This window comes from Drosophila santomea, chromosome X (genome assembly GCF_016746245.2).
Source record: "Drosophila santomea strain STO CAGO 1482 chromosome X, Prin_Dsan_1.1, whole genome shotgun sequence".
Taxonomy (NCBI): domain Eukaryota; kingdom Metazoa; phylum Arthropoda; class Insecta; order Diptera; family Drosophilidae; genus Drosophila; species Drosophila santomea.
Window position 1 is genome coordinate 7,060,762 of NC_053021.2, and position 27,846 is coordinate 7,088,607.

The following is a 27,846-nucleotide window of genomic DNA, read 5'->3' on the forward strand; positions in this document are numbered from 1 at the left end:
TGAATACAATTTAGTTTATGGCAAATTTTAAGTTAAATAGCTTTAAACAACAAGCGTTACAAAATAAATGAAAAATAAAAACAAACTGCCTCTCGTTTTCATTTCAATTATAATTACTACGCACACCAACACAAGCTCCCGATAACAGAGGTACAGAGGTTATCACCAATCTCACTCCTATCCGCACAGTCGACGTGACGTTGGTTCAGCGCGGCTCCGCTCGGCTCGATTTTTGGTTACGTCGGGTTTTCTGGTCCCGGAGCACCATGAAAAAGCTTTCTTGCTGGGCTTCTTCGCTTCTGTGGCGCTACTTTAGCACTCTGTGTTCCGCGATAAAACACTGATTTACTTTATCTGGCCAACGACTCCCGAAATTTTAATACCATACACACATACATATATAGTTAGCTCTGTTTATTAGCAGCACAAAACAGTCTTTGTTTTAGCTGTGCGTCCATTGGCCAAGTTATGGCGAAAACGCCGATTAAAAACATCCGATTTTTGTACAGAATTATTTTTTTCGATTTTTTGATAAAAAATAATCCGTTTTTTTTCGATAGCAATAAAAGTAGTTGCCATGCCTCGTTGAATTCGTAACAAAATTCCCTATCGATCCATGTACATACATACATTGAAATGCTAATTTCTTGCCATTTTTCGCAAATTTTGATGATGGTACTTATCGAAAATGCAAAAAATTGTAAATTTTTTTTTCCCCTATGTTTATTAGCAGCACAAAACAGATACAAGGCAAACAGAAATGTTAGTAAGTGGCCAACAATCATTTCGATTTTAGTAGCCACCTACTGCTAATTATGATTGCCTGGTGCATAAAACAACGAAAAACTGGACTTTTAAGCCGAGTTTTGGTGGTAAAATTGAGAGATTTTCGATTTCAGATACCAGGCAAACAGAAATGTCAGGAAGTGGCCAACAATCATTTCGATTTTAGTAGCCACCTACTGCTAATTATGATTGCCTGGTGCTTAAAACAATGAAATGTGCCAAAAACCGAACATTTAATCCGAGTTTTGTTCGAAAAATGGAGATATTTCGAATTTCAGATACCAGGCAAACAGAAATGTCAGTAAGTGGCCAACGATCATTTCGATTTTAGTAGCCACCTACTGCTAATTATGATTGCCTGGTGCATAAAACAATGAAATGTCCCAAAAACCGGACTTTTAAGCCGAGTTTTGGTGGTAACATTGAGAAATTCTGGATTTCAGATACCAGGCAAACAGAAATGTCAGAAAGTGGCCCACTATCATTGCGATTTTAGTAGCCACCTACTGCTAATTATGATTGCCTGGTGCATAAAACAATGAAATGTCCCAAAAACCGGTAATTTAATCCGAGTTTTGTTCGAAAAATGGAGATATTTCGAATTTCAGATACCAGGCAAACAGAAATGTCAGTAAGTGGCCAACGATCATTTCGATTTTAGTAGCTACCTACTGCTAATTATGATTGCCTGGTGCATAAAACAATGAAATGTCCCAAAAACCGGATTTTTAAGCCGAGTTTTGGTGGTAAAATTTAGATATTTCGAATTTCAGATACCAGGCAAACAGAAATGTCAGTAAGTGGCCAACGATCATTGCGATTTTAGTAGCCACCTACTGCTAATTATGATTGCCTGGTGCATAAAACAATAAAATGTCCCAAAAACCGGTAATTTAATCCGAGTTTTGTTCGAAAAATGGAGATATTTCGAATTTCAGATACCAGGCAAACAGAAATGTCAGTAAGTGGCCAACGATCATTTCGATTTTAGTAGCTACCTACTGCTAATTATGATTGCCTGGTGCATAAAACAATGAAATGTCCCAAAAACCGGATTTTTAAGCCGAGTTTTGGTGGTAAAATTTAGATATTTCGAATTTCAGATACCAGGCAAACAGAAATGTCAGTAAGTGGCCAACGATCATTGCGATTTTAGTAGCCACCTACTGCTAATTATGATTGCCTGGTGCATAAAACAATGAAATGTCCCAAAAACCGGTAATTTAATCCGAGTTTTGTTCGAAAAATGGCGATATTTCGAATTTCAGATACCAGGCAAACAGAAATGTCAGTAAGTGGCCAACGAACATTTCGATTTAAGTAGCCACCTACTGCTAATTATGATTGCCTGGTGCATAAAACAATGAAATGTCCCAAAAACCGGACTTTTAAGCCGAAAAATGGAGATATTTCGAATTTCAGATACCAGGCAAACAGAAATGTCAGAAAGTGGCCCACTATCATTTCGATTTTAGTAGCCACCTACTGCTAATTATGATTGCCTGGTGCATAAAACAATGAAATGTGCCAAAAACTGGACATTTAATCCGAGTTTTGTTCGAAAAATGGCGATATTTCGAATTTCAGATACCAGGCAAACAGAAATGTCAGTAAGTGGCCAACGAACATTTCGATTTAAGTAGCCACCTACTGCTAATTATGATTGCCTGGTGCATTAAACAATGAAATGTCCCAAAAACCGGACTTTTAAGCCGAGTTTTTGTGGGAAAATTGAGAAATTCTGGATTTCAGGTACCAGGCAACCAGAAATGTCAGAAAGTGGCCAACGATCATTGCGATTTTAGTAGCCACCTACTGCTAATTATGATTGCCTGGTGCATAAAACAACGAAATGTGCCAAAAACTGGACTTTTAAGCCGAGTTTTGGTGGTAAAATTGAGAAATTCTGGATTTCAGATACCAGGCAAACAGAAATGTCAGAAAGTGGCCAACGATCATTGCGATTTAAGTAGCTACCTACTGCTAAATATGATTGCCTGGTGCATAAAACAATGAAATGTCCCAAAAACCGGACTTTTAAGCCGAGTTTTGGTGGTAAAATTGAGAGATTCTCGATTTCAGATACCAGGCAACCGGAAATGTCAGTAAGTGGCCAACGATCATTTCGATTTTAGTAGCCACCTACTGCTAATTATGATTGCCTGGTGCATAAAACAATGAAATGTTCCAAAAACTGGACATTTATTTAATCCGAGTTTTGTTCGAAAAATGGAGATATTTCGAATTTTAGATACCAGGCAAACAGAAATGTCAGTAAGTGGCCAACGATCATTGCGATTTAAGTAGCCACCTAATGCTAATTATGATTGCCTGGTGCATAAAACAATGAAATGTCCCAAAAACCGGACTTTTAAGCCGAGTTTTGGTGGTAAAATTGAGAGATTCTCGATTTCAGATATCAGGCAAACAGAAATGTCAGGAAGTGGCCAACGATCATTTCGATTTAAGTAGCCACCGACTGCTAATTATGATTGCCTGGTGCATAAAACAATGAAATGTCCCAAGAACCGGACTTTTAAGCCGAAAAATGGAGATATTTCGAATTTCAGATACCAGGCAAACAGAAATGTCAGGAAGTGGCCCACTATCATTTCGATTTTAGTAGCCACCTACTGCTAATTATGATTGCCTGGTGCATAAAACAATGAAATGTCCCAAAAACCGGACTTTTAAGCCGAGTTTTGGTGGTAAAATTGAGAGATTCTCGATTTCAGATATCAGGCAAACAGAAATGTCAGAAAGTGGCCAACGATCATTGCGATTTTAGTAGCCACCTACTGCTAATTATGATTGCCTGGTGCATAAAACAATAAAATGTCCCAAAAACCGGTAATTTAATCCGAGTTTTGTTCGAAAAATGGAGATATTTCGAATTTCAGATACCAGGCAAACAGAAATGTCAGGAAGTGGCCAACGATCATTGCGATTTAAGTAGCCACCTAATGCTAATTATGATTGCCTGGTGCATAAAACAATGAAATGTCCCAAAAACCGGACTTTTAATCCGAGTTTTGTTCGAAAAATTGAGATATTTCGAATTTCAGATACCAGGCAAACAGAAATGTCAGAAAGTGGCCAACGATCATTTCGATTTTAGTAGCTACCTACTGCTAATTATGATTGCCTGGTGCATAAAACAATGAAATGTCCCAAAAACCGGATTTTTAAGCCGAGTTTTGGTGGTAAAATTTAGATATTTCGAATTTCAGATACCAGGCAAACAGAAATGTCAGTAAGTGGCCAACGATCATTGCGATTTTAGTAGCCACCTACTGCTTGCCTGGTGCATAAAACAATGAAATGTCCCAAAAACCGGACTTTTAATCCGAGTTTTGTTCGAAAAATTTAGATATTTCGAATTTCAGATACCAGGCAAACAGAAATGTCAGGAAGTGGCCCACTATCATTTCGATTTTAGTAGCCACCTACTGCTAATTATGATTGCCTGGTGCATAAAACAATGAAATGTCCCAAAAACCGGACTCTTAAGCCGAGTTTTGGTGGTAAAATTGAGAGATTCTCGATTTCAGATATCAGGCAAACAGAAATGTCAGAAAGTGGCCAACGATCATTGCGATTTTAGTAGCCACCTACTGCTAATTATGATTGCCTGGTGCATAAAACAATAAAATGTCCCAAAAACCGGTAATTTTATCCGAGTTTTGTTCGAAAAATGGAGATATTTCGAATTTCAGATACCAGGCAAACAGAAATGTCAGGAAGTGGCCAACGATCATTGCGATTTAAGTAGCCACCTAATGCTAATTATGATTGCCTGGTGCATAAAACAATGAAATGTCCCAAAAACCGGACTTTTAATCCGAGTTTTGTTCGAAAAATTGAGATATTTCGAATTTCAGATACCAGGCAAACAGAAATGTCAGAAAGTGGCCAACGATCATTTCGATTTTAGTAGCTACCTACTGCTAATTATGATTGCCTGGTGCATAAAACAATGAAATGTCCCAAAAACCGGATTTTTAAGCCGAGTTTTGGTGGTAAAATTTAGATATTTCGAATTTCAGATACCAGGCAAACAGAAATGTCAGTAAGTGGCCAACGATCATTGCGATTTTAGTAGCCACCTACTGCTAATTATGATTGCCTGGTGCATAAAACAATGAAATGTCCCAAAAACCGGTAATTTAATCCGAGTTTTGTTCGAAAAATGGCGATATTTCGAATTTCAGATACCAGGCAAACAGAAATGTCAGTAAGTGGCCAACGAACATTTCGATTTAAGTAGCCACCTACTGCTAATTATGATTGCCTGGTGCATTAAACAATGAAATGTCCCAAAAACCGGACTTTTAAGCCGAGTTTTTGTGGGAAAATTGAGAAATTCTGGATTTCAGGTACCAGGCAACCAGAAATGTCAGAAAGTGGCCAACGATCATTGCGATTTTAGTAGCCACCTACTGCTAATTATGATTGCCTGGTGCATAAAACAACGAAATGTGCCAAAAACTGGACTTATAAGCCGAGTTTTGGTGGTAAAATTGAGAAATTCTGGATTTCAGATACCAGGCAAACAGAAATGTCAGAAAGTGGCCAACGATCATTGCGATTTTAGTAGCCACCTACTGCTAATTATGATTGCCTGGTGCATAAAACAACGAAATGTGCCAAAAACTGGACTTTTAAGCCGAGTTTTGGTGGTAAAATTAAGAACTTCTGGATTTAATGTCAGAAAGTGGCCAACGATCATTTCGATTTAAGTAGCCACCGACTGCTAATTATGATTGCCTGGTGCATAAAACAATGAAATGTCCCAATGAAATGCACAAAACAATAAAATGGGCCAAAAACCGGACTTTTAAGCCGAGTTTTTGTGGTAAAATTGAGAAATTCTGGCTTTCAGATACCAGGCGAACAGAAATGTCAGGAGGTGACTTTGCAGAATTTAAAATCAAGCAGCCCTCCTAAGTAGGCAACGAAAAAATACACGATCAGCTAATCTCATTTCTTCCATCAGCCCAAAAGTATGCAACGAAAAATGCATGATCAGCTGGTCAACATTTTCTGACACATCCTAAAGGTATGCAACGGAAAGTTGGTTGCAGCAGTGAGACCGAGTCGTCACAAATGCTGCAAACTTATCTCAACGAATTCGAGAAATGGGCCATGGCGAACAACATCAAAATTAACGAAAGCAAATGCGTAAACGTTTGCTTTACGTTACGCCGTAAAACAACTCCTGCGGTACACATTAATAATGTGGACATAGAGCAAGCAACTAAGGCGAAATACCTAGGCCTCACACTGGACAAACGCCTAACCTTCCGAGATCATATTGCCAGAGTCGTCAAAATGTGCAACCTAAAGCGTAACCAACTATTCTGGATGCTAAATAAGAAAAGCAAACTACCTTTAAGATGCAAGCGTCAGATTTATCAGCAAATTATCGCACCTACTTGGAGATACGGCATCCAAATTTGGGGAGTGGCGGCTGCGTCCCACCGAAAACGATTCCAAACCGTCCAGAACAAAACATTAAGACAAATCACTGGCTGTGACTGGTTCGTTAGCGGCCAAACGCTTCACAATGATTTAAACCTGAGCCTTGTTGAAGACCAAATCTCGTTCTTCTCAAGCAGATACAACGATCGACTAACTGCCCACCGTAATCGTCTCGCCCGGAGATTACAGGGGGCTATCCCAATTCGCAGGCTCAAAAGAAGACATTTTGGGCTGCTTCTAAGATGATAGTATGAATATATTATTTACCTGAAACCTCACTACTCGAAATTTGACCTATTCCTATATATTAAGATGAAAACAAATTATATTTTATAATTAAGAGATTATTTACTTAAGACAACATTTAGGTTAAAGGCTTTAATTGACCTGTTCCTGAATAATATTAAATAAAGATGTTAATTAATTTAATTTAAAACCAGGCAATCATAATTAGCAGTAGGTGGCTACTTAAATCGAAATGTTCGTTGGCCACTTACTGACATTTCTGTTCGCCTGGTACCTAAAATCCAGAATTTCTCAATTTTCCCACAAAAACTCGGCTTAAAAGTCCGGTTCTTGGGACATTTCATTATTTTATGCACCAGGCAATCATAATTAGCAGTCGGTGGCTACTTAAATCGAAATGATCGTTGGCCACTTTCTGACATTTCTGTTTGCCTGGTATCTGAAATTCGAAATATCTCTATTTTTCGAACAAAACTCGCATTAAATGTTCGGTTTTTGGCACATTTCATTTTTTTATGCACCAGGCAATCATAATTAGCAGTAGGTGGCTACTTAAATCGAAATGTTCGTTGGCCACTTACTGACATTTCTGTTTGCCTGGTATCTGAAATTCGAAATATCGCCATTTTTCGAACAAAACTCGGATTAAATTACCGGTTTTTGGGACATTTCATTGTTTTATGCACCAGGCAATCAATCATAATTAGCAGTAGGTGGATACTAAAATCGCAATGATCGTTGGCCACTTACTGACATTTCTGTTTGCCTGGTATCTGAAATTCGAAATATCTAAATTTTACCACCAAAACTCGGCTTAAAAATCCGGTTTTTGGGACATTTCATTGTTTTATGCACCAGGCAATCATAATTAGCAGTAGGTGGCTACTAAAATCGAAATGTTCGTTGGCCACTTCCTGACATTTCTGTTTGCCTGGTATCTGAAATTCGAAATATCTCCATTTTTCGAACAAAACTCGGATTAAATTACCGGTTTTTGGGACATTTCATTGTTTTATGCACCAGGCAATCATAATTAGCAGTAGGTGGCTACTAAAATCGCAATGATCGTTGGCCACTTCCTGACATTTCTGTTTGCCTGGTATCTGAAATCCAGAATTTCTCAATTTTACCACCAAAACTCGGATTAAAAGTCCGGTTTTTGGGACATTTCATTGTTTTATGCACCAGGCAATCATAATTAGCAGTAGGTGGCTACTAAAATCGAAATGATAGTGGGCCACTTCCTGACATTTCTGTTTGCCTGGTATCTGAAATTCGAAATATCTCCATTTTTCGGCTTAAAAGTCCGGTTTTTGGGACATTTCATTGTTTTATGCACCAGGCAATCATAATTAGCAGTAGGTGGCTACTTAAATCGAAATGTTCGTTGGCCACTTACTGACATTTCTGTTTGCCTGGTATCTGAAATTCGAAATATCGCCATTTTTCGAACAAAACTCGGATTAAATTACCGGTTTTTGGGACATTTCATTGTTTTATGCACCAGGCAATCATAATTAGCAGTAGGTGGCTACTAAAATCGCAATGATCGTTGGCCACTTCCTGACATTTCTGTTTGCCTGGTATCTGAAATCCAGAATTTCTCAATTTTACCACCAAAACTCGGATTAAAAGTCCGGTTTTTGGGACATTTCATTGTTTTATGCACCAGGCAATCATAATTAGCAGTAGGTGGCTACTAAAATCGAAATGATAGTGGGCCACTTCCTGACATTTCTGTTTGCCTGGTATCTGAAATTCGAAATATCTCCATTTTTCGGCTTAAAAGTCCGGTTTTTGGGACATTTCATTGTTTTATGCACCAGGCAATCATAATTAGCAGTAGGTGGCTACTTAAATCGAAATGTTCGTTGGCCACTTACTGACATTTCTGTTTGCCTGGTATCTGAAATTCGAAATATCGCCATTTTTCGAACAAAACTCGGATTAAATTACCGGTTTTTGGGACATTTCATTGTTTTATGCACCAGGCAATCATAATTAGCAGTAGGTGGCTACTAAAATCGCAATGATCGTTGGCCACTTCCTGACATTTCTGTTTGCCTGGTATCTGAAATCCAGAATTTCTCAATTTTACCACCAAAACTCGGATTAAAAGTCCGGTTTTTGGGACATTTCATTGTTTTATGCACCAGGCAATCATAATTTGCAGTAGGTGGCTACTAAAATCGAAATGTTCGTTATCCACTTACTGACATTTCTGTTTGCCTGGTATCTGAAATTCGAAATATATCCATTTTTCGAACAAAACTTGGATTAAATGTTCGGTTTTTGGCACATTTCATTGTTTTATGCACCAGGCAATCATAATTTGCAGTAGGTGGCTACTAAAATCGCAATGATCGTTGGCCACTTCCTGACATTTCTGTTCGCCTGGTATCTGTTTTGTGCTGCTAATAAACATAGCTAACTATGTCTATCCTTATTTTTCGATTTTGGGAAAAAAAAAAATGTACAAATTTTTGCATTTTCGATAAGGGGTACCATCATCAAAATTTGCGAAAAATGGCAAGAAATTACATTTCCATTTTTTGAGCACATGGGGATAGGGAATTTTGTTACGAATTCAACGAAGTATGGCATTCCATATTCAGACAATTATTTTGAAAGTTGTGGCAAAAAAACGGATTATTTTATGACGAAAATCTGAAAAATCGCCTTTGGGCTAACATTTTTTCTATTTTTGAAGTGCTGAACAGAACAACCTGCTCAACAGAAGCCTGCTACCGATTATGTTCCCCTTCTTTGCAAAACCAATATATTAGCTATAAAATATGATTTTTGTGGATGATCTGAAAGCAATAAACTGCCAAGCATGGATGGATCCCAATGATGGGCAGACATAAAAACAAGAACATTTTGTTATACATTTCTTTTGTTTTATTTTTTTTGTATTTGTTTTTATTTTGTTTTGTTTGCTTTTTAATATGTTGTATTTAATTTTATATTATTATTTTTAAGCTTACAACTTAAGGCATAAAGTTACAACTAAAACTTAAGTGCTAAACATCATTATCATGTATCGATCATAATCAGCTCTAGCTCTGCGACTCGGCGCACATTATATGCATATACTCCACATAATATTGGTTGTTTACTTTTCTTTTCGCTCCTCCCTCGTGTTGTCTGCATTCATAATTTTTGTGTTTATTGTTATCAATATGCACTCAAAAACCGCCTTTACTCGTAATTTTTGTTTGTTTGTTTGTTTGTTTTTTTTTGTTTTTGTGTGTTTTTGCGTTTTTCATACAACTATATCGATTTGAAATTGATACAACAGAAAAAAAAAACGAGAAAAACAAAACAATAAAGGTCCTTCAATATAGCAAATTTGAATTTGTTTTCTTTTTTCGTTTTATGTGATTTGCTTAAATCATTTTTAGGGCACGCCTTGTGCATACACATTGTTTTGTTTTACATCCATTCAGCCGGCGTTTTTGTAATTCGCCCAGCTATAAAATTCGGTTATTCATACATTATTCATTTATATATATATATTCATTTATATGTGTAGAAAGTGCTCACAATCGAGGATCGTGTTCAGCGGCGGGGCGGTTCGGAGTGGCAGCGATGCCAGCTGTTTCGTTGTCTTGGCGGCTCCTCGAGTCCATCTGTCCGTCCGCGAGTCTGTCCGCGGTCCGCGTGTCCGTTCGTCCGGTTCCGGCCGCTATCGCTCCACTCCGATCCATTCGCTCGAACCTCTGGCGCTGTTTATGATTTATTCCATTAGTTGTTATGCTGCCGCTTTACATACATTTATTATCATATATATCATATATATATATATATATATATTTTGTAAAATTTTCTGTATATATAGAATTTGTTTTCATTTAATTTAATTTATATATATATATATATTTATAAAAAAAAATACGCTTCCTGCTCTTAACTAAAACGTTGCTGCGCGCCGCTCGGCCAGAGTTGCGTTTCGGGTTTCCCGTATCCGCTTCCGCGCTTTTCCGGATTTGGGTTGCGAATATCTGTGTCGTTAGCTTTTACATACACACACACATATATATACATATATATATATATATATGTATATATATATATATATATTTATATGTATATGTATATATCGTTTATCTTTTAATATTTTACAATTTTTTGTTTTGTTGAATAAGTCTTAGCGTTTGTTGTTTACTTCATATATATTTACTATATAGATTTTGTTTCGTTTTTAGTTTCATTATGTATTAAAAATATGCATTTTTTTTGTTTTCACGTTTTTCAATTGGTTTCCCCACGTTTGTTTCGCGTTTGCGTGTAAAAAAAAATAAGTTTAGAAAACGAATTAAACAGTAAAGTAGTTAAACACTAAAACTGTTTCGTATGACATAAGTGTTATATAAAAAAATATGCGTATGTATATCCCATATATATTTCTATGTATTGGGCTTACTTTAAATTTACTTACATTAAAACTTTCTTTAGCTTAGCAATTAAACGTACATAATTCAATAGCGCTTGCTTAAGAAGAGAATAAAACACAATCATGTTCCATAAATTAGGCCTTGCATATAAAAATAGGAATAAAAAAAAAAAAACGAATAATAGTAGTAGTAAATGTATTGATAAGATTGATTAAATGATGCTCATTAAAATTATGCGCAGTTTTTTATGAAATTTACAAAAAGTCGTTTAAATAATGATTAAAGTGTTCTATAGGTAATATTTATATATATTTACTTGTTTCTCGTTTACTTGTTTTCTTTTGCTTAGGTTTTTTGTTTTCTCTTCTTTTGTTTTGTTTTATTTTCTTTTGTTTTTTTTTTCTAAGAACAGCCCAACAGTGTGTTTTTATTATTTTGTTTACTCCTTATACTCATAGTGTATTGTATATATATATGTGTGTGTCTGTGGTGTGATCTTTAGTTTAATGTATATATATATATATATATGCATCTAAATTGTTCTCACTACCATTCTCATAACTTTCTGACTCGGGGTGCTGAGGCTGGAGCTTCGGGAGGAGCAGAAGGAAACATCGACCGATGACACAAAGAACAAGGACAAGGACACACGCGTCCACACGAATAGAGACGAGTACACTAAGACGACATAAAGAACACGGATTTCGATCGAGTTGTGTGTGTGTAATACCTCAGAATGCGAGGCAAACAGTTGGTTAAACAGAATTCTTTTTACTTAGATTTAGAATAAATTTTTTTTGTTTATATACAATTACAAATGATCTGCTTTAAATTACTTTCAAAATGTTTTGAATCACGTTTTAAAAAGTCCTTTTTGGACGCGCCAAATTTACAATCGTTTTAGTTTAGGTTTAGGTTTAGGTTTCAGTTTTAAACAAGTCTGCATCCTCCTGCATCCTCATTCGTTTATTTGCACTTTTTGGAAATGGAAATTGTCTAAAAAATAATTCTCATTGGACAAAACTAATATCTAGATGTTGTCAAGTCTGCTAGCCGTCTGCTCTCCACTTTGCCTCCTCCCCACATCTGCTCCTCATCTCTGCTGATTCGCTGATCTCTCGACTGCCTGCCTATCATTTGCCTTCTCTTAATTTAATTCTTCTTCTTGTTGTTAAAGCCTTTTTCTTATCTCTTAACTCATTTCTACACATGTCGTTTGCCTAGCTCCCGCATCTTGTTCCGCAACTCAAGGTGGTAATCTATTATCTCATGCTTAGTGGTGATCTACATATGCTGCTGCTGCTGCTGTTGCTTTCAATAGTAGCCCGGATTGCCGCCAGCAGAGCTGCCTCCGTTGCCTCCAGGATAATGCTCGCTGGCATAGTAGAGGCTCCTCTGCTGCTGCTGGAGTTGCTGCTGCTGCTGCTGCTGGTGGAGTTGCTGCTGCTGGGACTGCAATGGAGGTGGCAGCACAGTGGCCTGGTAGAGCTGCTGCTGCTGCTGGACAAGATGCGGATGCGGTGGCTGCTGTTGCTGTTGTTGTTGTTGCTGTTGCTGTTGTTGTTGTTGTTGATGCTGGGAGTGTCGCCGGTAGCCAGGATAGCCGTATACCACGCTCGTGCTGCTGCCGGGCGGCAGTGCTGCTGCTACTGCTATTGTTGCTGGCCGCAGGTGCGACGCCGACGCCGATGACGACGCCGGCAGTCACAACTAATCTTCGTCGCTGAGGGCATCGTACTTGGACAACAGCAGCGGCTTCGATTCACTGGCCGCCGCTGCAACGGCAGCGGCCACCGCAGCAGATGCTTGCGATGAACTGGAATTGTGAACGCCACCACCACCACCACCGCCGCCGCCGCCGCCACCGCCACCGCCACCTGGTCCGCCACCACCACCGGGTCCACCACCGCCGGGTCCACCACCACCGCCGCCGCCGACGGAGACACCACCTGGTCCGCCAGCAATGCCGCCAGAGCCGCCGCCCACCACCAAGGACACCCCGCCGCCACCGACTGCGCCCAGTTCACTTAGGGCATGCGCCGCCTTGGCCTTGGCAAAGGCACCGGGTGGCGCCACCGCCTGGTGGGCCAGCTGCAACGGCTGGTGCGGCGGCAGTCCGCCGGCAGCGCTGGGCACATTCAGTGCGCTGTAGGGGAAGTAGGTGCTGGGTGCGTAGGCAGCCGCCGGTGGATGATACGGCGAGTGGTGGCTATTGGCACCCGAAACGGAGACCGAAACGGAACCACTGCCAGCTGAGCGCCGTCCACTGGCGTCTACCACCTCGTACTGGTTGGGCGTCTTGCGTGACACACTGATCTCTGGCGGCGGCGGCGGCTGCTGCTGCTGCTGCTCCTTGCTCCTGTGCTGCAGCTCCAGGGCAGCGGCATGGGCGACATGGGCCGCGTGCGCCACATGTGCAGCATGGACGGCGGCATGCGAATGGGCAACCATATCGGCGGTTACGTCGTCATCGGTGCGCACCTCCACAGTGCGGTTCTTGCCATAGCCAATGTCGTCGCGCATCACCTCAGCGATGCGGGTCTTCACATAGTTGTCAATGGTGGTGGCACCGCCGCCGGGTCCACCAGGTCCACCGGCGCCAGGTGCTCCGCCACCGCCGCCGCTGGGCGTGCCCCTCTGCTCGGGCAGCACGACCCGGCTGGGCAGGAAGAACTGGCCGGCTTCACCGCCCGCTCCCGCCGTGCCCATCACATGGTGCAGCATCAACTCGTGGTTGAATTTACGCGGACTTACCGCCTGGGGCATTCGGATAATGTTGCGTCCATCCTCGCCAGGCGTGCTGGCTCTGCCGGCGCCACCACCTCCTCCGCTGCCCGGAACGCCCGATGCTCCGCCCTGGCCAGCTGCACCACCTGGTGCCGAGCTGGAGCCAGTGCCCGGCATCTGCGGATGATGTTGCGGGGCATGGTGTTGTTGCTGCTGCTGCTGCTGCTGCTGCTGCTGCGCGTGATGCTGCTGCTGCTGCTGCTGATGTTGTTGCTGCTGCTGCTGGGAATGGTGCTTCGCCTCCTCGGCCTTCTGTTGCATACGACGGTTCTGCTTCCAGCGATCCGGCGGCAGGATGGACTGCGTCTCCTGCAGATAGGTCATAAACGGTGGCGTGGGCCGCAGATGAGGATTGGTGCCGTAGTCATTGGTTATTATCGAGTCGGTTAGCTCCCCAAAGGTTATGCTCTTTGTGTGGATCTGCTGCGGACTGGGCGCTGATCCGCCAGCCTGCGAGGTCGGTGTCCTCAGTTGACCATGCACGGATCTGGACTGCGACGATTGCGATGGTGGCGGCGCTTGCTGCTGTTGCTGCTGTTGGGCAACTGCTGCGGCTGCCGCTGAAATGCGCTCCTGATCCAAATCAATGTTAATCACACTGGGCGATCCCGACGAGCTGGGCTTGCCATTGTTCTCCACCGTTAGCAGTGAGCCCGCTCCGCCCTCGAGCGGCTGGCGCAGATCGCGCAGGTACATCGGATGGAGCACATTGGCTGGCGAGGATCGAGTGCCGGTGCCGCCACCCGAACCGGAACCACGCGGTGGCAATGGGGCGTGCACGAAGGATGGGCGCGGAAACTCGCGATTCGGAACTGCGGTGGCATCGTTGGAGCGATTGATCTCATGCTTGATGATGGCGTCGATCAGACTCTGGGCGCTCAGTTGCCCGGGCGCATCCTCTGGAGGTGGACCGCCATGTGCCTGGCGATAGTACCTAGGGTGTAGTAGTGGTAGCAGGGTAATGATTAGTGATTGCGCTCATCATTTGATCTATGGCTAATACTTACTCCCGTTCGCGATCTGGTATGGAGCGCGGTGGCCCAGTCTCCGGCACCGAAGCACGCAGAAACTGGCCAGGCGGTGGTCCACCGCCGCCGGCGCCACCTGATGCGGCGACCACATTGCCGGCAAACATGCGCTCCATGCGTCGACTATCGCGCTCCCGTTCCTCGGCCACCACACGCCGCTCCCGATCCTGTTCACGTCGCTCGCGCTCTCGTTCCCGCTCCCGTTCACGTTCCCGCTCCCGTTCCCGCTGCTCGCGGTCACGCTCACGCTCACGCTCCCGCTCCCTTTCCCGCTCACGATCCCGTTCGCGCATCCGCTCCTGAATCTCCCGGTCACGCTCGAGGGCATGGTTGTGCTGCTGCTGCGCCTGGTGCTGCTGCTGGTGATGGCGCAGCACACGCTTCGCCTGATCCATGTGCCGCTGCATATCGACCTGGGCGGCCACATTGAGGCTGCGGTAATGCTGCTGCTGCGCAATCTGCTGCTGCACCAGGGTATGGTGATGATGGTGCAGCGTTAGATCGCGATACCGCTGATCGTGGTGTGCGGTCGGCGGCGGTGGCTGCGCAACGCCGACCACAGCGTGTGGCGGCAGTGGTGAGGGTCCAAGTGGTGGACCAGCACCTTGACCGGGCACTTGTCCCGGCGCCGTTGCGGCACCCGGCGATTTGTCATCCTTTTGCGACGGCACCGGCAATTGCGGCTGCTGCACGGCCACGTCCACAAACGAGGCCAATGCATCGTGACCACCTGTGCACATTTCGGGGAATACACATGTGTATTAGTTTCTGTGCAGGATTTGCTTGATTTGAAAAGAAGAACTTACTTGGAGCATATTGATACGGCGGCATGTGCATCCTGCTCGGCGGCGGAGCAGCCGGTGATGGTGGCTTGGAGCCCGTGTTGTGCCTCTGGATGACGCCTTGCCGCTGCGGCGGCGGCGTGCGATGCGGACTCGGTGTGCTGAATTCAAAGAATGTATGGTAAATGATGTGTAAATACAAAATTCCAGGGTATTACAGTATTCCGCACTCACCTATTGGCATGATCGGCGGGCGATGCACGACTGGAGTACTCCGGTCGGCCACGTGGCGCCGATTCCTTGTCGCCGCCGTACGCAAAGCCACTGCCACTGCCCACACTGTTGCGCGGCGAGGGCGACTCCTTGTCGGAGCCACCGCCGCCTCCACCGCCGCTGGCACTGCTGCCGCGCGACATGTTGCGCTGTTGCTGCTGCTGCTGCTGCTGTTGCTGCTGCTGCTGTTGCTGTTGCTGCTGCTGCTGCTGTCCCTGCATCTGCTGCGAGGTGATGTAGTCGTGCATCACGATTTGGCGCGTGCTCAGCACCTGCGGCTGCTCCACCACCCCGCCGAATGGCGAGCGTGCGTAGGGCGAGCTCACGCCCACACCATAGCCCTGGGGCGGTGGCGCCTGCGGCGAGGATTGCTGCGGCGGTGGCGGCAGTTGCTGATTGCCACCCGGTTGCTGGGCGGGACTGTGACGCTGGGAGCTCTTGTAGTAGCTCTCGTATGGCCGCTTCGTTTCCAAATGATGCGGCGGCATGTGCAGCGGTGTGCCCTGCGTTATCGAACCATGCTTGCCACCTGGTCCACCCGGGCCACCAGGTCCTCCAACCGAACCCACGCCCTCCGGTGTCGTTTGCCTGACCAGACCCTCGAACTTGGGACTCAGCAGGGAGGAGGGTGCCGACGCTCCAGTCGCTGGTGCATGCACGATTATCTGCTGCTGCTGGGCACTGTTCGCCGGTGTTCCATGCGTGATCGAGCCGCTCTTCACCAGCAATTGCTGTTGTTGTGCTGCTGCTGCTGCTGCTGCTGCTGCAGCCGCCTGTTGTTGCTGTTGCTGCTGCTGCTGTTGCTGCTGCTGCTGTTGCTGCGACGGCGAGTGGCCGTGACTGGGATGAAGGTGGTGAGCCTGCTGGGGACTCAGCTTGGGTGGCGCCTTGGCCACACCCCTGCCGCCGGATGGCGGCTGTGCCGGCGGCGGTTGTCCAGCTCTCGGCGGCAGTTGGCCCTGCCCGGAAATGGAAATGGGCACGGGCACTGGGACTGGTTGCAGATACAGTGCGCTGCCAGGCACACCGGGCAGCACGCCGGGCACCACGCCAACGCCGCCGGTGGCCTTGAGCACGCCGTGCGGCGGTGTGGGATACAGATACGAACTGGGTGCGGCCAGCGATGGAACGGTGACGGTGTCGCCGCGATACATGCCGCCCGAGCGTACAATGTGCTTCATCGACATGGTCGGCGGCGGGGGGCCATGGTGTCGATCTGCGGCGGAGGAGCCCGAGCCACCGGCTCCCGTGTGCGGTGAGTGACCATCGCGCGGCGGCTTCTTGATGCTCAAGTCGAGGGTTTGCGGCTCCGGTTCCGGCACTTGCAGCTGCGGATGCTGGCCATGCGACGGATGCTGCGGATGGGCCGGATGCTGTGTATGCGACGGATGGGCAGGATGCGCTGGGTGCGCTGGATGCGCTGGATGCGCTGGATGCGCTGGATGCACCGAGTGCTGTGACGGCGGCGGTGGAATGCCGCGTTGCGGATGCGCCGCTGGCACATTGTAGATGATGGTCTCCGGCGGCGTGGGCGTGTGTGAGTGACTGGACGTACCGCCGCTCTTCGATGATCCACTGGCGCCCTTGACCACCGGCGTTATGGTTGCCTTGTCCACACCGACACCGCCAGCGGAACTGGCATGCGCCATTAGCGCCGGATGACCCAGCTGCGCCACGACGCCCATGTGCGTGTTCACCACCGACAAGGTGGCCAGACTATCGCTGGTTCCATTGTTGCTGCCACTTCCTGTGCTGGTGGGCGTCAGTGGATGAGCCGGTGGCGGCGGTGCCACTGCAGCCGGTCGGGATGGTAGCTTCTGCACGGAGGTGCCATGCGGCAGACTGCCGGCGCCCGAGGTGGGCGGTACTCCGCCAACCTGCTGCTGCTGCTGCTGCTGCTGCTGCTTCAGAATGCCCGGATCCTGGCGGTATTCCCTCACAATGGTCAGCTCCTTGCGTTCCAGATTGTTGGCAGATTGCTGCTGCTGCTGCTGTTGCTGCTGCTGCTGGGATGGCGACTGGCTTTGTCCCTGTCCCTGTCCCTGTCCTTGTCCTTGTCCCTGACCTTGACCCTGACCCTGCTGCTGACCCTGGCCGCCCTTGGGTTGCGGCCCCTTGTGCTTCAGCGAGCGCTCAATCACCGAGAATACGCAATCCTGCACATTGTTGACAGCCTCGCGCCGCATGGCCATTGGTCCATTCACCTGTTGGCCCGGTGCTCCACCCGCTTGGACACCACCAGCACCACCAGCACCAGCACCACCAGCCACCATATTGCCCACCGGCGGCTGTAGGCCGGCCACATTATTGGCATGACCGCCGCCATGTCCGTGTCCATGGCCGTGGAAGAGAACCTTGGGACTCTGGCGATTGGCCGGCGAGTTCTCGTTCTCCTCATCCGCCGTTTCGGTGGCCGAGGAATCGTACTCCTCGCTGGTCTTCTGCTTCTTGGGCGCCTGGCCAGCGGCGGGTGGCAGCAGGCGGTCATTGTCGCCCGCTGATCCCGATCCCGATCCCGCCTTGCTGCCCATTCGTGTGGGTGTGATAATCAGTGGCGCACCCTGATCTCCACCACGCCCACCACTCGATGATGAGCCGCCCTTCTGCTGCGGTGCTGGCGGTGGTTGTGGCTGCGATAGCTGCTGTTGATGCTGCTGCTGCTGCTGCTGCTGCTGCTGCTGCTGCTGCTGCTGTTGCTGCTGCTGCTGATGTTGCTGCTGATGTTGCTGTTTGACCAACGTGAGGGACTTGTGGCGCTGCAGATTCTCGGGACTGTCGACGGAGGCGGTGTCGGAACCGCCCGGCTCGCGTTCATCGCACGACGAGGTGCTGACATCCGTCTCGTCGCCGCCACTGCCGCTGCCGGCGCCGCCACTGGAGCCATCGTTGAGATTCAGCTGCGGATCCAGCTTGCGGCGGATGCGCATGAGGCAGGCGGAGCAGCAGCGGGTGGCGTGGGGCGGTATTTGGAACTCGGCCATCACCGGATCGCGCAGCTCGGGCGCCAGTTCGAAGAGACGGGAGGGAATGTTCCGCAGGCGCTGTGCCCGATCCTTGGGATTGGGGCACGTGGGCAGCGGACAGTTGGGATAGCGGCTGCGCACCGATTTGCATTGGCAGCTGTTGCAGACACGTGCGCCCGCCGGAATCGTCTCGTCCGGAATGCCGTACTGCTGGCCACGCCCCTTTTTGAGTGGGCGGGTGCGTGGACACGCCTCCGCCTTGCACACAAAGCAGCTGGCCAGTTTGTCTGCGGCGAAAAAGAAGAAATGAGTTGCCAAGATTAGTGAATGTGGCTACACGCGGCGAAAAAAGGCGCAACTATGACGAAAATAAATATCGAAATCTAAACATTGAAAAACCATTTCAATTGATTCCGCAACAATTCATCAACCTTTCATCCCTTGATTCATTTAAATGCCTAATGCCAAAGCTAAAGCGTTGCGAATTATTTGTGGAGTGTAGGCAAAAAGTTATGCAAACACATTAAAAAATGCGATTTAATTAAAGCTGCTGGTCAGGAAACAGAGGGGAGATCCTGGTGGCAAGGATAACGGAGGGGGGAGGGGGAAGAGGAGGGGGAAGCGCTTTCATTAAGCCACTTAACAAATAATGAGCAGCAGCCAATTGGATATTTTAAAACGCCTGCCACCCACCAGCCACCCTTCAGTTTTCCACGAAGGATGTTGGATAGGAAGATTGTTGGATAAATGGATGGATGGATGGATGGATGGATGAATGGATGGATGGATGGCAGTTTGGATGGCAATAAATATAGGTGGGAATATAGGTGGGAATATAGCTGGGAAATAACTGAAAGCTGCAAATATTTTTGAATATATGCCCATAGTTTCTGTACTCCAACTCAAGTTTATTACTTATTATTTGCGTAAAAGCTTAAATTCAATGCCATTCAATCGAAATTCAAGGCTGTGACTATGCAAAGTTTTCACTTTGGGAAAACTTTCTCATCAAATGGATTATCCGCCGAGGAACATACACCTAACATTCCAATTGGGAAAAACCAACCCATCACCATCACCACCACCCACTGAAAAACGCGATTCGGTGGCAAAATTTGTGTTTGTCTTAGTTTTTGTTGTGCCACTTTAATAATTTTCAAATTTTAATGATGTGCAAATAGAGGCAGGCAAACACAATTGCGGCATTTAACCAAAATCAATGTAATTAAAAGAAAGCGAGGCGGGAGATGAGGATGAGTTAAGGAGATAAGGAAATGAGATGAGATGATGAAATAAAGAATAATTGCGAGTAAAATCAATCAGCGTTTTAAATGTCAGATAGACTGAATGCTGACCAAACAGAGAGAGTGAGAGAGAGAGAGGGAGAGAGGGAGCAGAGTCCTTTTCGTCCTTGTAGCAGTCTACTTTCTTCGCCACCCCTGCCCCTTCCCCTGCTGCCCATGAAGCCTCTGCACTTTCTCCAGCCTGCGTATTTCGCGGGTCTCGGTGGAATACGAAAATACATCAAAGTAGCCTTCACCCCACCGCTTTACCGCTTTACCCCACATTTTGCACCACCACCTGCCACCCACCCAAACCAACCACGCCACCCACGCCACCCACACCACCCAACTTTATACGTTGTCCGAGCAAAGGAAGAAAAAAAAAGGAAAATAAAACAGCACTGATGAGTAAAATGCTTTTTGAGCGTTAAAATTTTAATAAGCCACTCATTTTAATTTTGATTGTTAAGCGGCGGAGCGGGGTGCGGGGTGCTGGCTGCGGGGGGGTGAGTGCAGGACAGGTGGATCAGCAGTTAACTGGGCTGCCATTTAAAAGCCACACAAAAAAATAAAAATAAAAAGTGAAGCGCACAAAAGTAGGCAACACTTTTTCAACTGCGCTAAAAAAGCTCAATCACATTGCAATTATAGATTGCAAATTAAATAAAAATCACAAAATAAATATTTAATATTAATAACAGCAACAACAACAAACCAGAAATTGATCAACAAATAGCGGCCAACCAACAAAATATAAAAACAAAACAAAAAAACAAACGTGTTGTAAAGATAAAAATAAAAATAAAAATGAAAACAAATTCCGGTTTCAATGGGGTTGCATAAATGGGTGACCCAAAGATACTCTCTATGGATTTCCAACTACTTTGTTCATTGGCATCAAGTTTTGTTTTTTGTTGCAAATAAATATTTGTTTAATGTAGCATTGATGGATATGAAAACGACCCACATATACAAACATATATGTTGTAAGGACAAGGTGCCACCACATCGGAATAAAAATAATATTCGAAATGAAAACGAACTGAAGTTCATGCAGGACGTCAGCATGTGGGGCACATGCCACAACGAGGCTGGCAACAGCAGCAGCAATAAAACAACGGCAAGACCAAATAAATTAATTAATAAAAAGGCAATTGGTCGACATTGGGGGCTCAGAGTTCCCTGAACGTTAAAAAAAAAGAAGAAAAAAGCCAAAAAAAAAAAAAGGAGCATCGAGTGCAGAAGCAAACCTGGCTTTTCATTATTTAATTGTGAATTAAAAATACTCTGTAAATATTTAATACACTTCAGCGATGGCAGCTAGCACAAAAAAACACAAAAAAAACATTAAATGTCGATTAAAAATGTTTGATATTTATGATTGTTAAAGGATATATTCGATTATCATTGCAAGTCGTATATTTATATATATATATATATTTATATATATTTACAAGCATTACTATTCAATTATAATCGAACCACAAAAATGGAGTAATTAACAGCGCCTCAGTTTGATGGAAACTCAATGTCCACTGATCAAATGTCAGCCACAATTGATGTCCTGTTCGCCATAACAAAACATAACGCAACACAACATATGCCAGTTCAACAAAATGAAGTCGTCTGTAATTAATGCACATTAATGGAAATTTGTGTTAATTAAATGTGACCCGCAGCACAAAATTTCTGTTGCTCAATCTGGACTCACATAAACGTACGTACATAAATGCATGTGTACATACATACATGCATATGTACATCAATGCATGCATATGTACATCAATACATGCATATGGCATTTAGTGTAGCATACTTATGTGGGCGACAAGCCGACCGAGCGAATTTCCCCACTGCACTCGCCTTGAAAGTAATTCAATCAAATAATAACAACAAATAGGAAAAGCAAAGATGAAAAATCGAAAACTGTGGTATGAATTTCCGCTCAGCTATGTTTTTTTTATATACATATATTCTTATTTCTTTTCATTTTTTTTTGTATTATTTTTTGTTTGCTGACCAGCATCGTTCGTTGTCGTCGGCGCGGCTCTCTTTGCATTTCGATCAATTTTATTAATAATTCAATCAGTCAAAAAATTATTTGAACCGCCCCAAAGGAAAACAAAAAAGTTTCAACGCGGCCAAGTGGGTGGGGAGGGGGGCGGGAGTGTGGTGGGTGAATGGGTGGGAGGGGCAAGTTGGCATTGAGCTTGAGGTTTGCGCTTTCCCAGGTTTCCTTCGTACACTGAGAAAATAGAACGCCGAGCTTTCGATTGCTATTCTTATGATCCTTAAAATGTGAATATTCTTTTTAAATATTCTTTGAATTTTCATTGATATTTCGTTGAATTCTCATTGATATTTCTTTGAATTTTCATTAATATTTCTTTTAATTTTCATTAATATTTCTTTGAATTTTCATTGATATTTCTTTGAATTTTCATTGATATTTCTTTGAATTTTCATTGATATTTCGTTAAATTTTCATTGATATTTCGTTGAATTTTCTTCGGATTTCTCTTTACATTTTTCCCCACAAAAAACCACATTTTCTCTGTGTGTCTCGCAGCGCTTCTTTCGCATCTCCCGGTGACTTTTCTACTTTGATTTCTGCAGTCGCGACTTTGGAGACAGAGAAGGCACAAGAATAAGCAGAGCGAGACGGCGATAGAGCAGCAGATGAAACGTGGAACATTGCGAGCTATTTGCACAGCAAGGAAATATAAAAAATATCAGGACCATTGGCAAGTCGCTGGGTGGAGGGGGTGGCTGTCGTGGGCGGGGGGAGGGGGGAGGGGGGAGGGGGGAGTGTTGGTAAAATACGAAAACCAAAAGTAAATCAAAACGACAAACAAAACAAAACAAAACAAAACAAAACGAGACGAGACGCAACGCACACCGCTCCATCTCCATCTCGCTCTTCCTCTCTCTCTCTCTCCCTCTCTCGCTCGCACTGCTCTTCAAAATGAAATAATTCCATTAGTACAATTTCTTTTGCAAGTACAAAGAGTAAATATTGAGGAGTTCTATGGAAAAGGGGGCGCTGCTTGGTGGGCGGGGCGTTTAAATGCGTGTGTGTAGGCCTAATGTCTCTACATCTCTATGTGTGTGTGTGTGTGTGCGTGTGTGTTTGGGATGCTGACCCAGTAAGGTGCTTGCCAATTAGCATTATGTACACTTAGCTGTTTCAAAGACTTGTTACCAATCTCTGTGCTGCCCTTTTATTTATCACTTTGATTGCCACCAACCAACTCATTTGCACTCATCAAGCGCATTAAATGTGCAATTAAATTTGCAGCATTTGGGCAAATAGTTTTGGCCAGCCAACAACAAACAGAAATTAACCCCAAACTGCTTCACTATCTATACATACATTGTATATATATATAGCTGCCTCTCGCTCTGGCGCCATCTCACTGTCTCTTTTGCACGCGTTGCAAGTCCCAACGGATTGTGGAGTCTGCTGCAGCAGCATAAAATTTCTGCACAAGTTACCAAAAATGTATTTAACTTTCAATTAGACAATTGAAAACAACAATTGATGAGTTGATGAAGGGACTGAGGTGAGGGGGATTGGGGTGGCAAAAAGGATAATAAAGGACCTAGAAAGTGCAGTCCATGTCCATTGCTGTGTGCTTTGAGTAACTCGTTTTAATTTTGAAAAATATATTTCTTGAAAATTTGGTCACTTAAGCAAAAAAGTTTAACAACTTGCATCTATTAAGTTTTTTAAAGAAAATTATTTTTTTTTTTTAATTTTCAAGTGTGTTTTTTATTTCGAAAACTAGCAGTGATTGTATTTAAACACACGCAAATCCAATTAAATCTGGCATAAGAACAGCAATCAATCAATTTGGAGATAACGACAGCAGATAGCAGATAGCAGAAGCCACAGTGAAGACCAACAGCGATGGAAATGCCGAAAGTGGCCAATTAAAAAATATATACGCGTTTTCGTAGCACAAGAGCAAGCAAAACGTTGGCAGGACGAGGGAAGGAAGGACGAAGGACGAAGGACACCGCCGCTAATTAGCACCATGGGGAATTCGCTGTTGGCAGAGCGCAGGAAGCACGAGCCACGAGCCACGAGCCACCAAGTAGATGAAGAAGCACAAGCAGAAGAAGTCGAGTCGAGTCGATTTGAGTTGAGTTGAGTTGAGTTGAGTTGAGTTGCCAACTTGTGCAAACATCAAAGAGCAGCGCGTTCAGTGGGTGAAAGTGGGCGGAAAGTGGGCGGAAACGGGAGGGGGCGGGGGGCGTGTTTCGGTTTGCACATACGAGTATGCAAAGAGAATGGCAATTTAGGGGAAGTGAAACAGAGCCGGGTAAAGCGCACAGTACAGCACAATACAGCACAGCACAGCACAGCAAGGCGAGGCATCAACTCCATCGAAGCAGCAAGCTGCTTTTTGGTATATTTAGTATTCTGGTACTTTTCGTTTGGTATTTTTACTAGCTTTGGCTTGGAGAGAGCAACCCGCAAAGAAATAAATAAAAGCTACATTCACTAGTGCCCATTGATAGCTGGTACTAGATTACTTTGGCAGCATATTTATTTATATTTGCTTTATTCTTTATATTTGGTATATTCGTTATTATTGGTATATTTTGTATATTCTTTATATTTTGTATATTCTTTATATTTTGTAGATTCTTTATATTTTGTATATTCTTTATATTTTGTATACTGATTATATTTTGTATATTCTTTATATTTTGTATAATCTTTATATTTTGTATACTGATTATATTTTGCATATTCTTTATATTTTGTATACTGATTATATTTTTTATATTCTTTATATTTTGTATATTCTTTATATATTCTATATTACTTATATGTGGTATATTCTTTATTTTTGGTTTATTTGGTATTTGCGGTATTTTTTTAAAAAATTTGCTAATTTCGTTTTAAAATTTTCCAGATTTGTTCAAATGCAACCAGAAGTCTATTTGAACTCCTCAACGAACAGCATCATATATAACATATTCCATTGCAGCTGATAGTGAGATGGCGCGGTATAATTGTAAATACAGTTAATATGAACGGCAGGAGCTGCAAACGCTTTGCTTGGCACTTTTAATTTGCGAAATGGTGTTGATTTAACGGCAAAGGCGGCGCTGGCTAAAGAGAAGCGGAGCGGGAAAGCGGGAAGCGATGTCAGGGCGGAAAAGCGGAAGGGCGGAAAAGCGGAAAGGCGGAAAAGCGGTAAGGCGGGCAAGGTGGGGAAAAGCGGCCACAGCAACAGCATCAGTGGCAGTGGCAGCCCAACACAAAAGAAAATTGAAATAACAACAAAAAAAAAACAAAAAAAACAAAATAAAGAAGAAATAAAACGAAAGCATATTTTATTGTCATTTCAGTGGAGTTCCACAAGCGCACATATGTGTGTGTGTGAATACACTGCAAAATATGCAATACGAAACTGGAAACTTAAGGTGTTGTAAGCAATTTTTGTGGCTAAAACTTTGCTAACTATTTTAAATATTTGAAGCATTTAAATTAAATAATTATTATATAAATTAAATGATCTTTTATCAAAAGATTCTCTAGAACGATGCCGTGCATTTACTTTGTGTGTAAGGCCTTGCTTTTTGGACAACGATTTGCTCTGATTAATAACAGACAGAGACAGAGAGAAAAGAAGAGAGAGAGAGAGAGACAGAGAGCGAAAGAGAGCGACAGAGATGGAGTGCGCCAGCGATAATCAAAAGGGTGTGCAATTTTAATTGAGCAATTTAATTACATATGTAAGCAAAAGTCTCGGCCAGAAAGAGAGGGCGCCACAGCGAGTGAAAGAGAGCGCAGCAGCTGAAGAAGCCACACACACACACCCACACACGTGCACACATTATTAGCAGATGCTTACTTACTCTCTCCTCTCTCTTTGTGTGTGTGTGTGTGTGTGTTGACTCTATGGCTTTCTGTTGGATTATTTTTTTTGGCCCTTTTTCGGTTTTTCCCCGTTTACGTTTCACGTTTCACGTTTACGTTCAAGTTTAAGTTGGTAATTAGTTTGCCAGCGCGCAATTTGCGATTGCCTTTTTGACAATTATTTGGTCTAAATGTGCCAAATGTGACTACAGCCAATCTACACAGTAACTTTTCACACTTCGCATTATGTTGGTGGGAAAGGTAACACGAAAATGGGTCTTAAAAACGTAATTGCACTGAAAAAAGCCCTCGTAAGCTCTTCAGTTTTTGACAACAACTAATCCAACAAGCAACGCTGAGAAATGGCTTGTTAATATTCCCCCCTCCCCCCCTCACACACACACACACACACACACACAAACAAGACTCTTTTAATCTCTTTTGGGGATAACAACAATCAAAGCAGCACAGTACAGTGGGAGCCCCACCATTATCCCATCCATTTGGCTATTGCACCTGTGTGTGTGAGCTGCCTTTATGCATTTCATGCGGGGCCATTAGAAAGACGCGTTTACCGCTGCACTCAGAGAAAATGCTCACTGCATTTCGATACTCTTTTGTAGCAATGAAATCAAAACAAAGTGGCAGTCATCGATATTTATCGGCATAAGAGGATATATAACATTACGATAATAAAATCAAAACAAAGTGGCAAAGTCATCGATACAATCGATATTTATCTGCATAATGGGATTATCGTAACATTACGATAACTTTCCTGTTTATTTTTTTATTAATATTTATTAAGATTATTTATTAAGAATCCCTGTTTTTTGGCATATTTCTCGTTTGGCAATTGCAGTTACCATGGAATTTAATGTATTAATGTATTATGCGTTGAATGCAGCTCCATTTTCTCGCAGTGTCCTGCAGCGAGGTTGACACATTTGGAGCGGACCGAAAAACTCTCGACCTGACCGAACGAATGGCGAATAATGGCGGCTGAATGGATGGATTTCACGGTTGCAATGGTGGATTGTACACTGCACATTGGACGGTGGACAGTGGACAGTGGACATTGGACAGATGGATTCGATTCGACATTCGGAAAATGTGGAGCCTATAAAAGTGGGTAAAGTGAGTGAAGTGGGTGCAGGTGGAGCTGGGCCAGCGTGGAGCTTACGAATTGTGAAATGCGAGTGAGTAATTATGATTTACTAATTAGCAAACACACTCGCAGCGAGAGCCGCAAAACTGACAAACTGCCAGGCAAACAAATTGGTTGCGGATGTGGATGTGGATGTGGGGGGGTGGGGGTGTTCCACATGCGGATGCGGATGTGGATGTGGATACGAAAGCGAATTGGCGGCTAATGCGCTGGACAAACAAAAATGAAGCACACAGAGTGGAGGAGCCACAAGCCTGAGACACATACACACACACATACACACACACACACACACACAAAAGTCTATTAATTAGCTGCACCAACAGGGGGGGGTTACACCCCCCGCCAAACGTTGTAACCCCCCTTTTGCAACGTCGCTGTAACGCGTGTAACGAGGATTTGCTCATCAAATTCGCTAATTGTTTTTGCTTTCGCCAGGCACAACCAATCCCCAGTAGCCCCCACCCCCTCCCCCCTCCCATCCACTTCCTACCTACCCCCGCCCCGCCCTTTGCAAACTCACCCCCCTTGGCAAAATCCAGGGGTGTACGCGAGAGTCCAAACAATTAGCGTAATTTCAATTTTGTTCAAAATTTCATAAACGGCGGCCGGTCTTTTGCCAAGTGACTTTTGCTGCAGCGCACACACTCTATACACACCCTCCCCCCCTCAAAAAAATAAACACACACACCACCCCCACCCCCCTGTTGGTGTGGCGCCCCTGGGACATTTGGGGGACATTTAAGCCGCGCTGCAGCGTGTTGCATACTTTTGGCC

At 44.4% G+C, this 27,846-nt stretch overlaps 1 protein-coding gene across 4 annotated transcripts in view; it reads right to left on the reverse strand.

The window, feature by feature from the left end:
• Positions 1-10,896: 10,896 nt before the first annotated feature.
• The window catches only part of LOC120457137, a 60,655-nt gene continuing 43,705 nt past the window's right edge, over positions 10,897-27,846 (reverse strand). For all 4 annotated transcript variants that reach the window (XM_039644381.2, XM_039644380.2, XM_039644379.2 and 1 more), the window contains exons 7-10: positions 15,742-19,030; positions 15,532-15,668; positions 14,705-15,455; positions 10,897-14,631 (exon numbers count right to left, since the gene is read on the reverse strand). In XM_039644381.2, the coding sequence (XP_039500315.1) occupies positions 12,621-14,631; positions 14,705-15,455; positions 15,532-15,668; positions 15,742-19,030 (6,188 nt within the window). In that variant the 3' untranslated portion in view covers positions 10,897-12,620. The remainder of the gene's footprint in view (positions 14,632-14,704; positions 15,456-15,531; positions 15,669-15,741; positions 19,031-27,846) is intronic.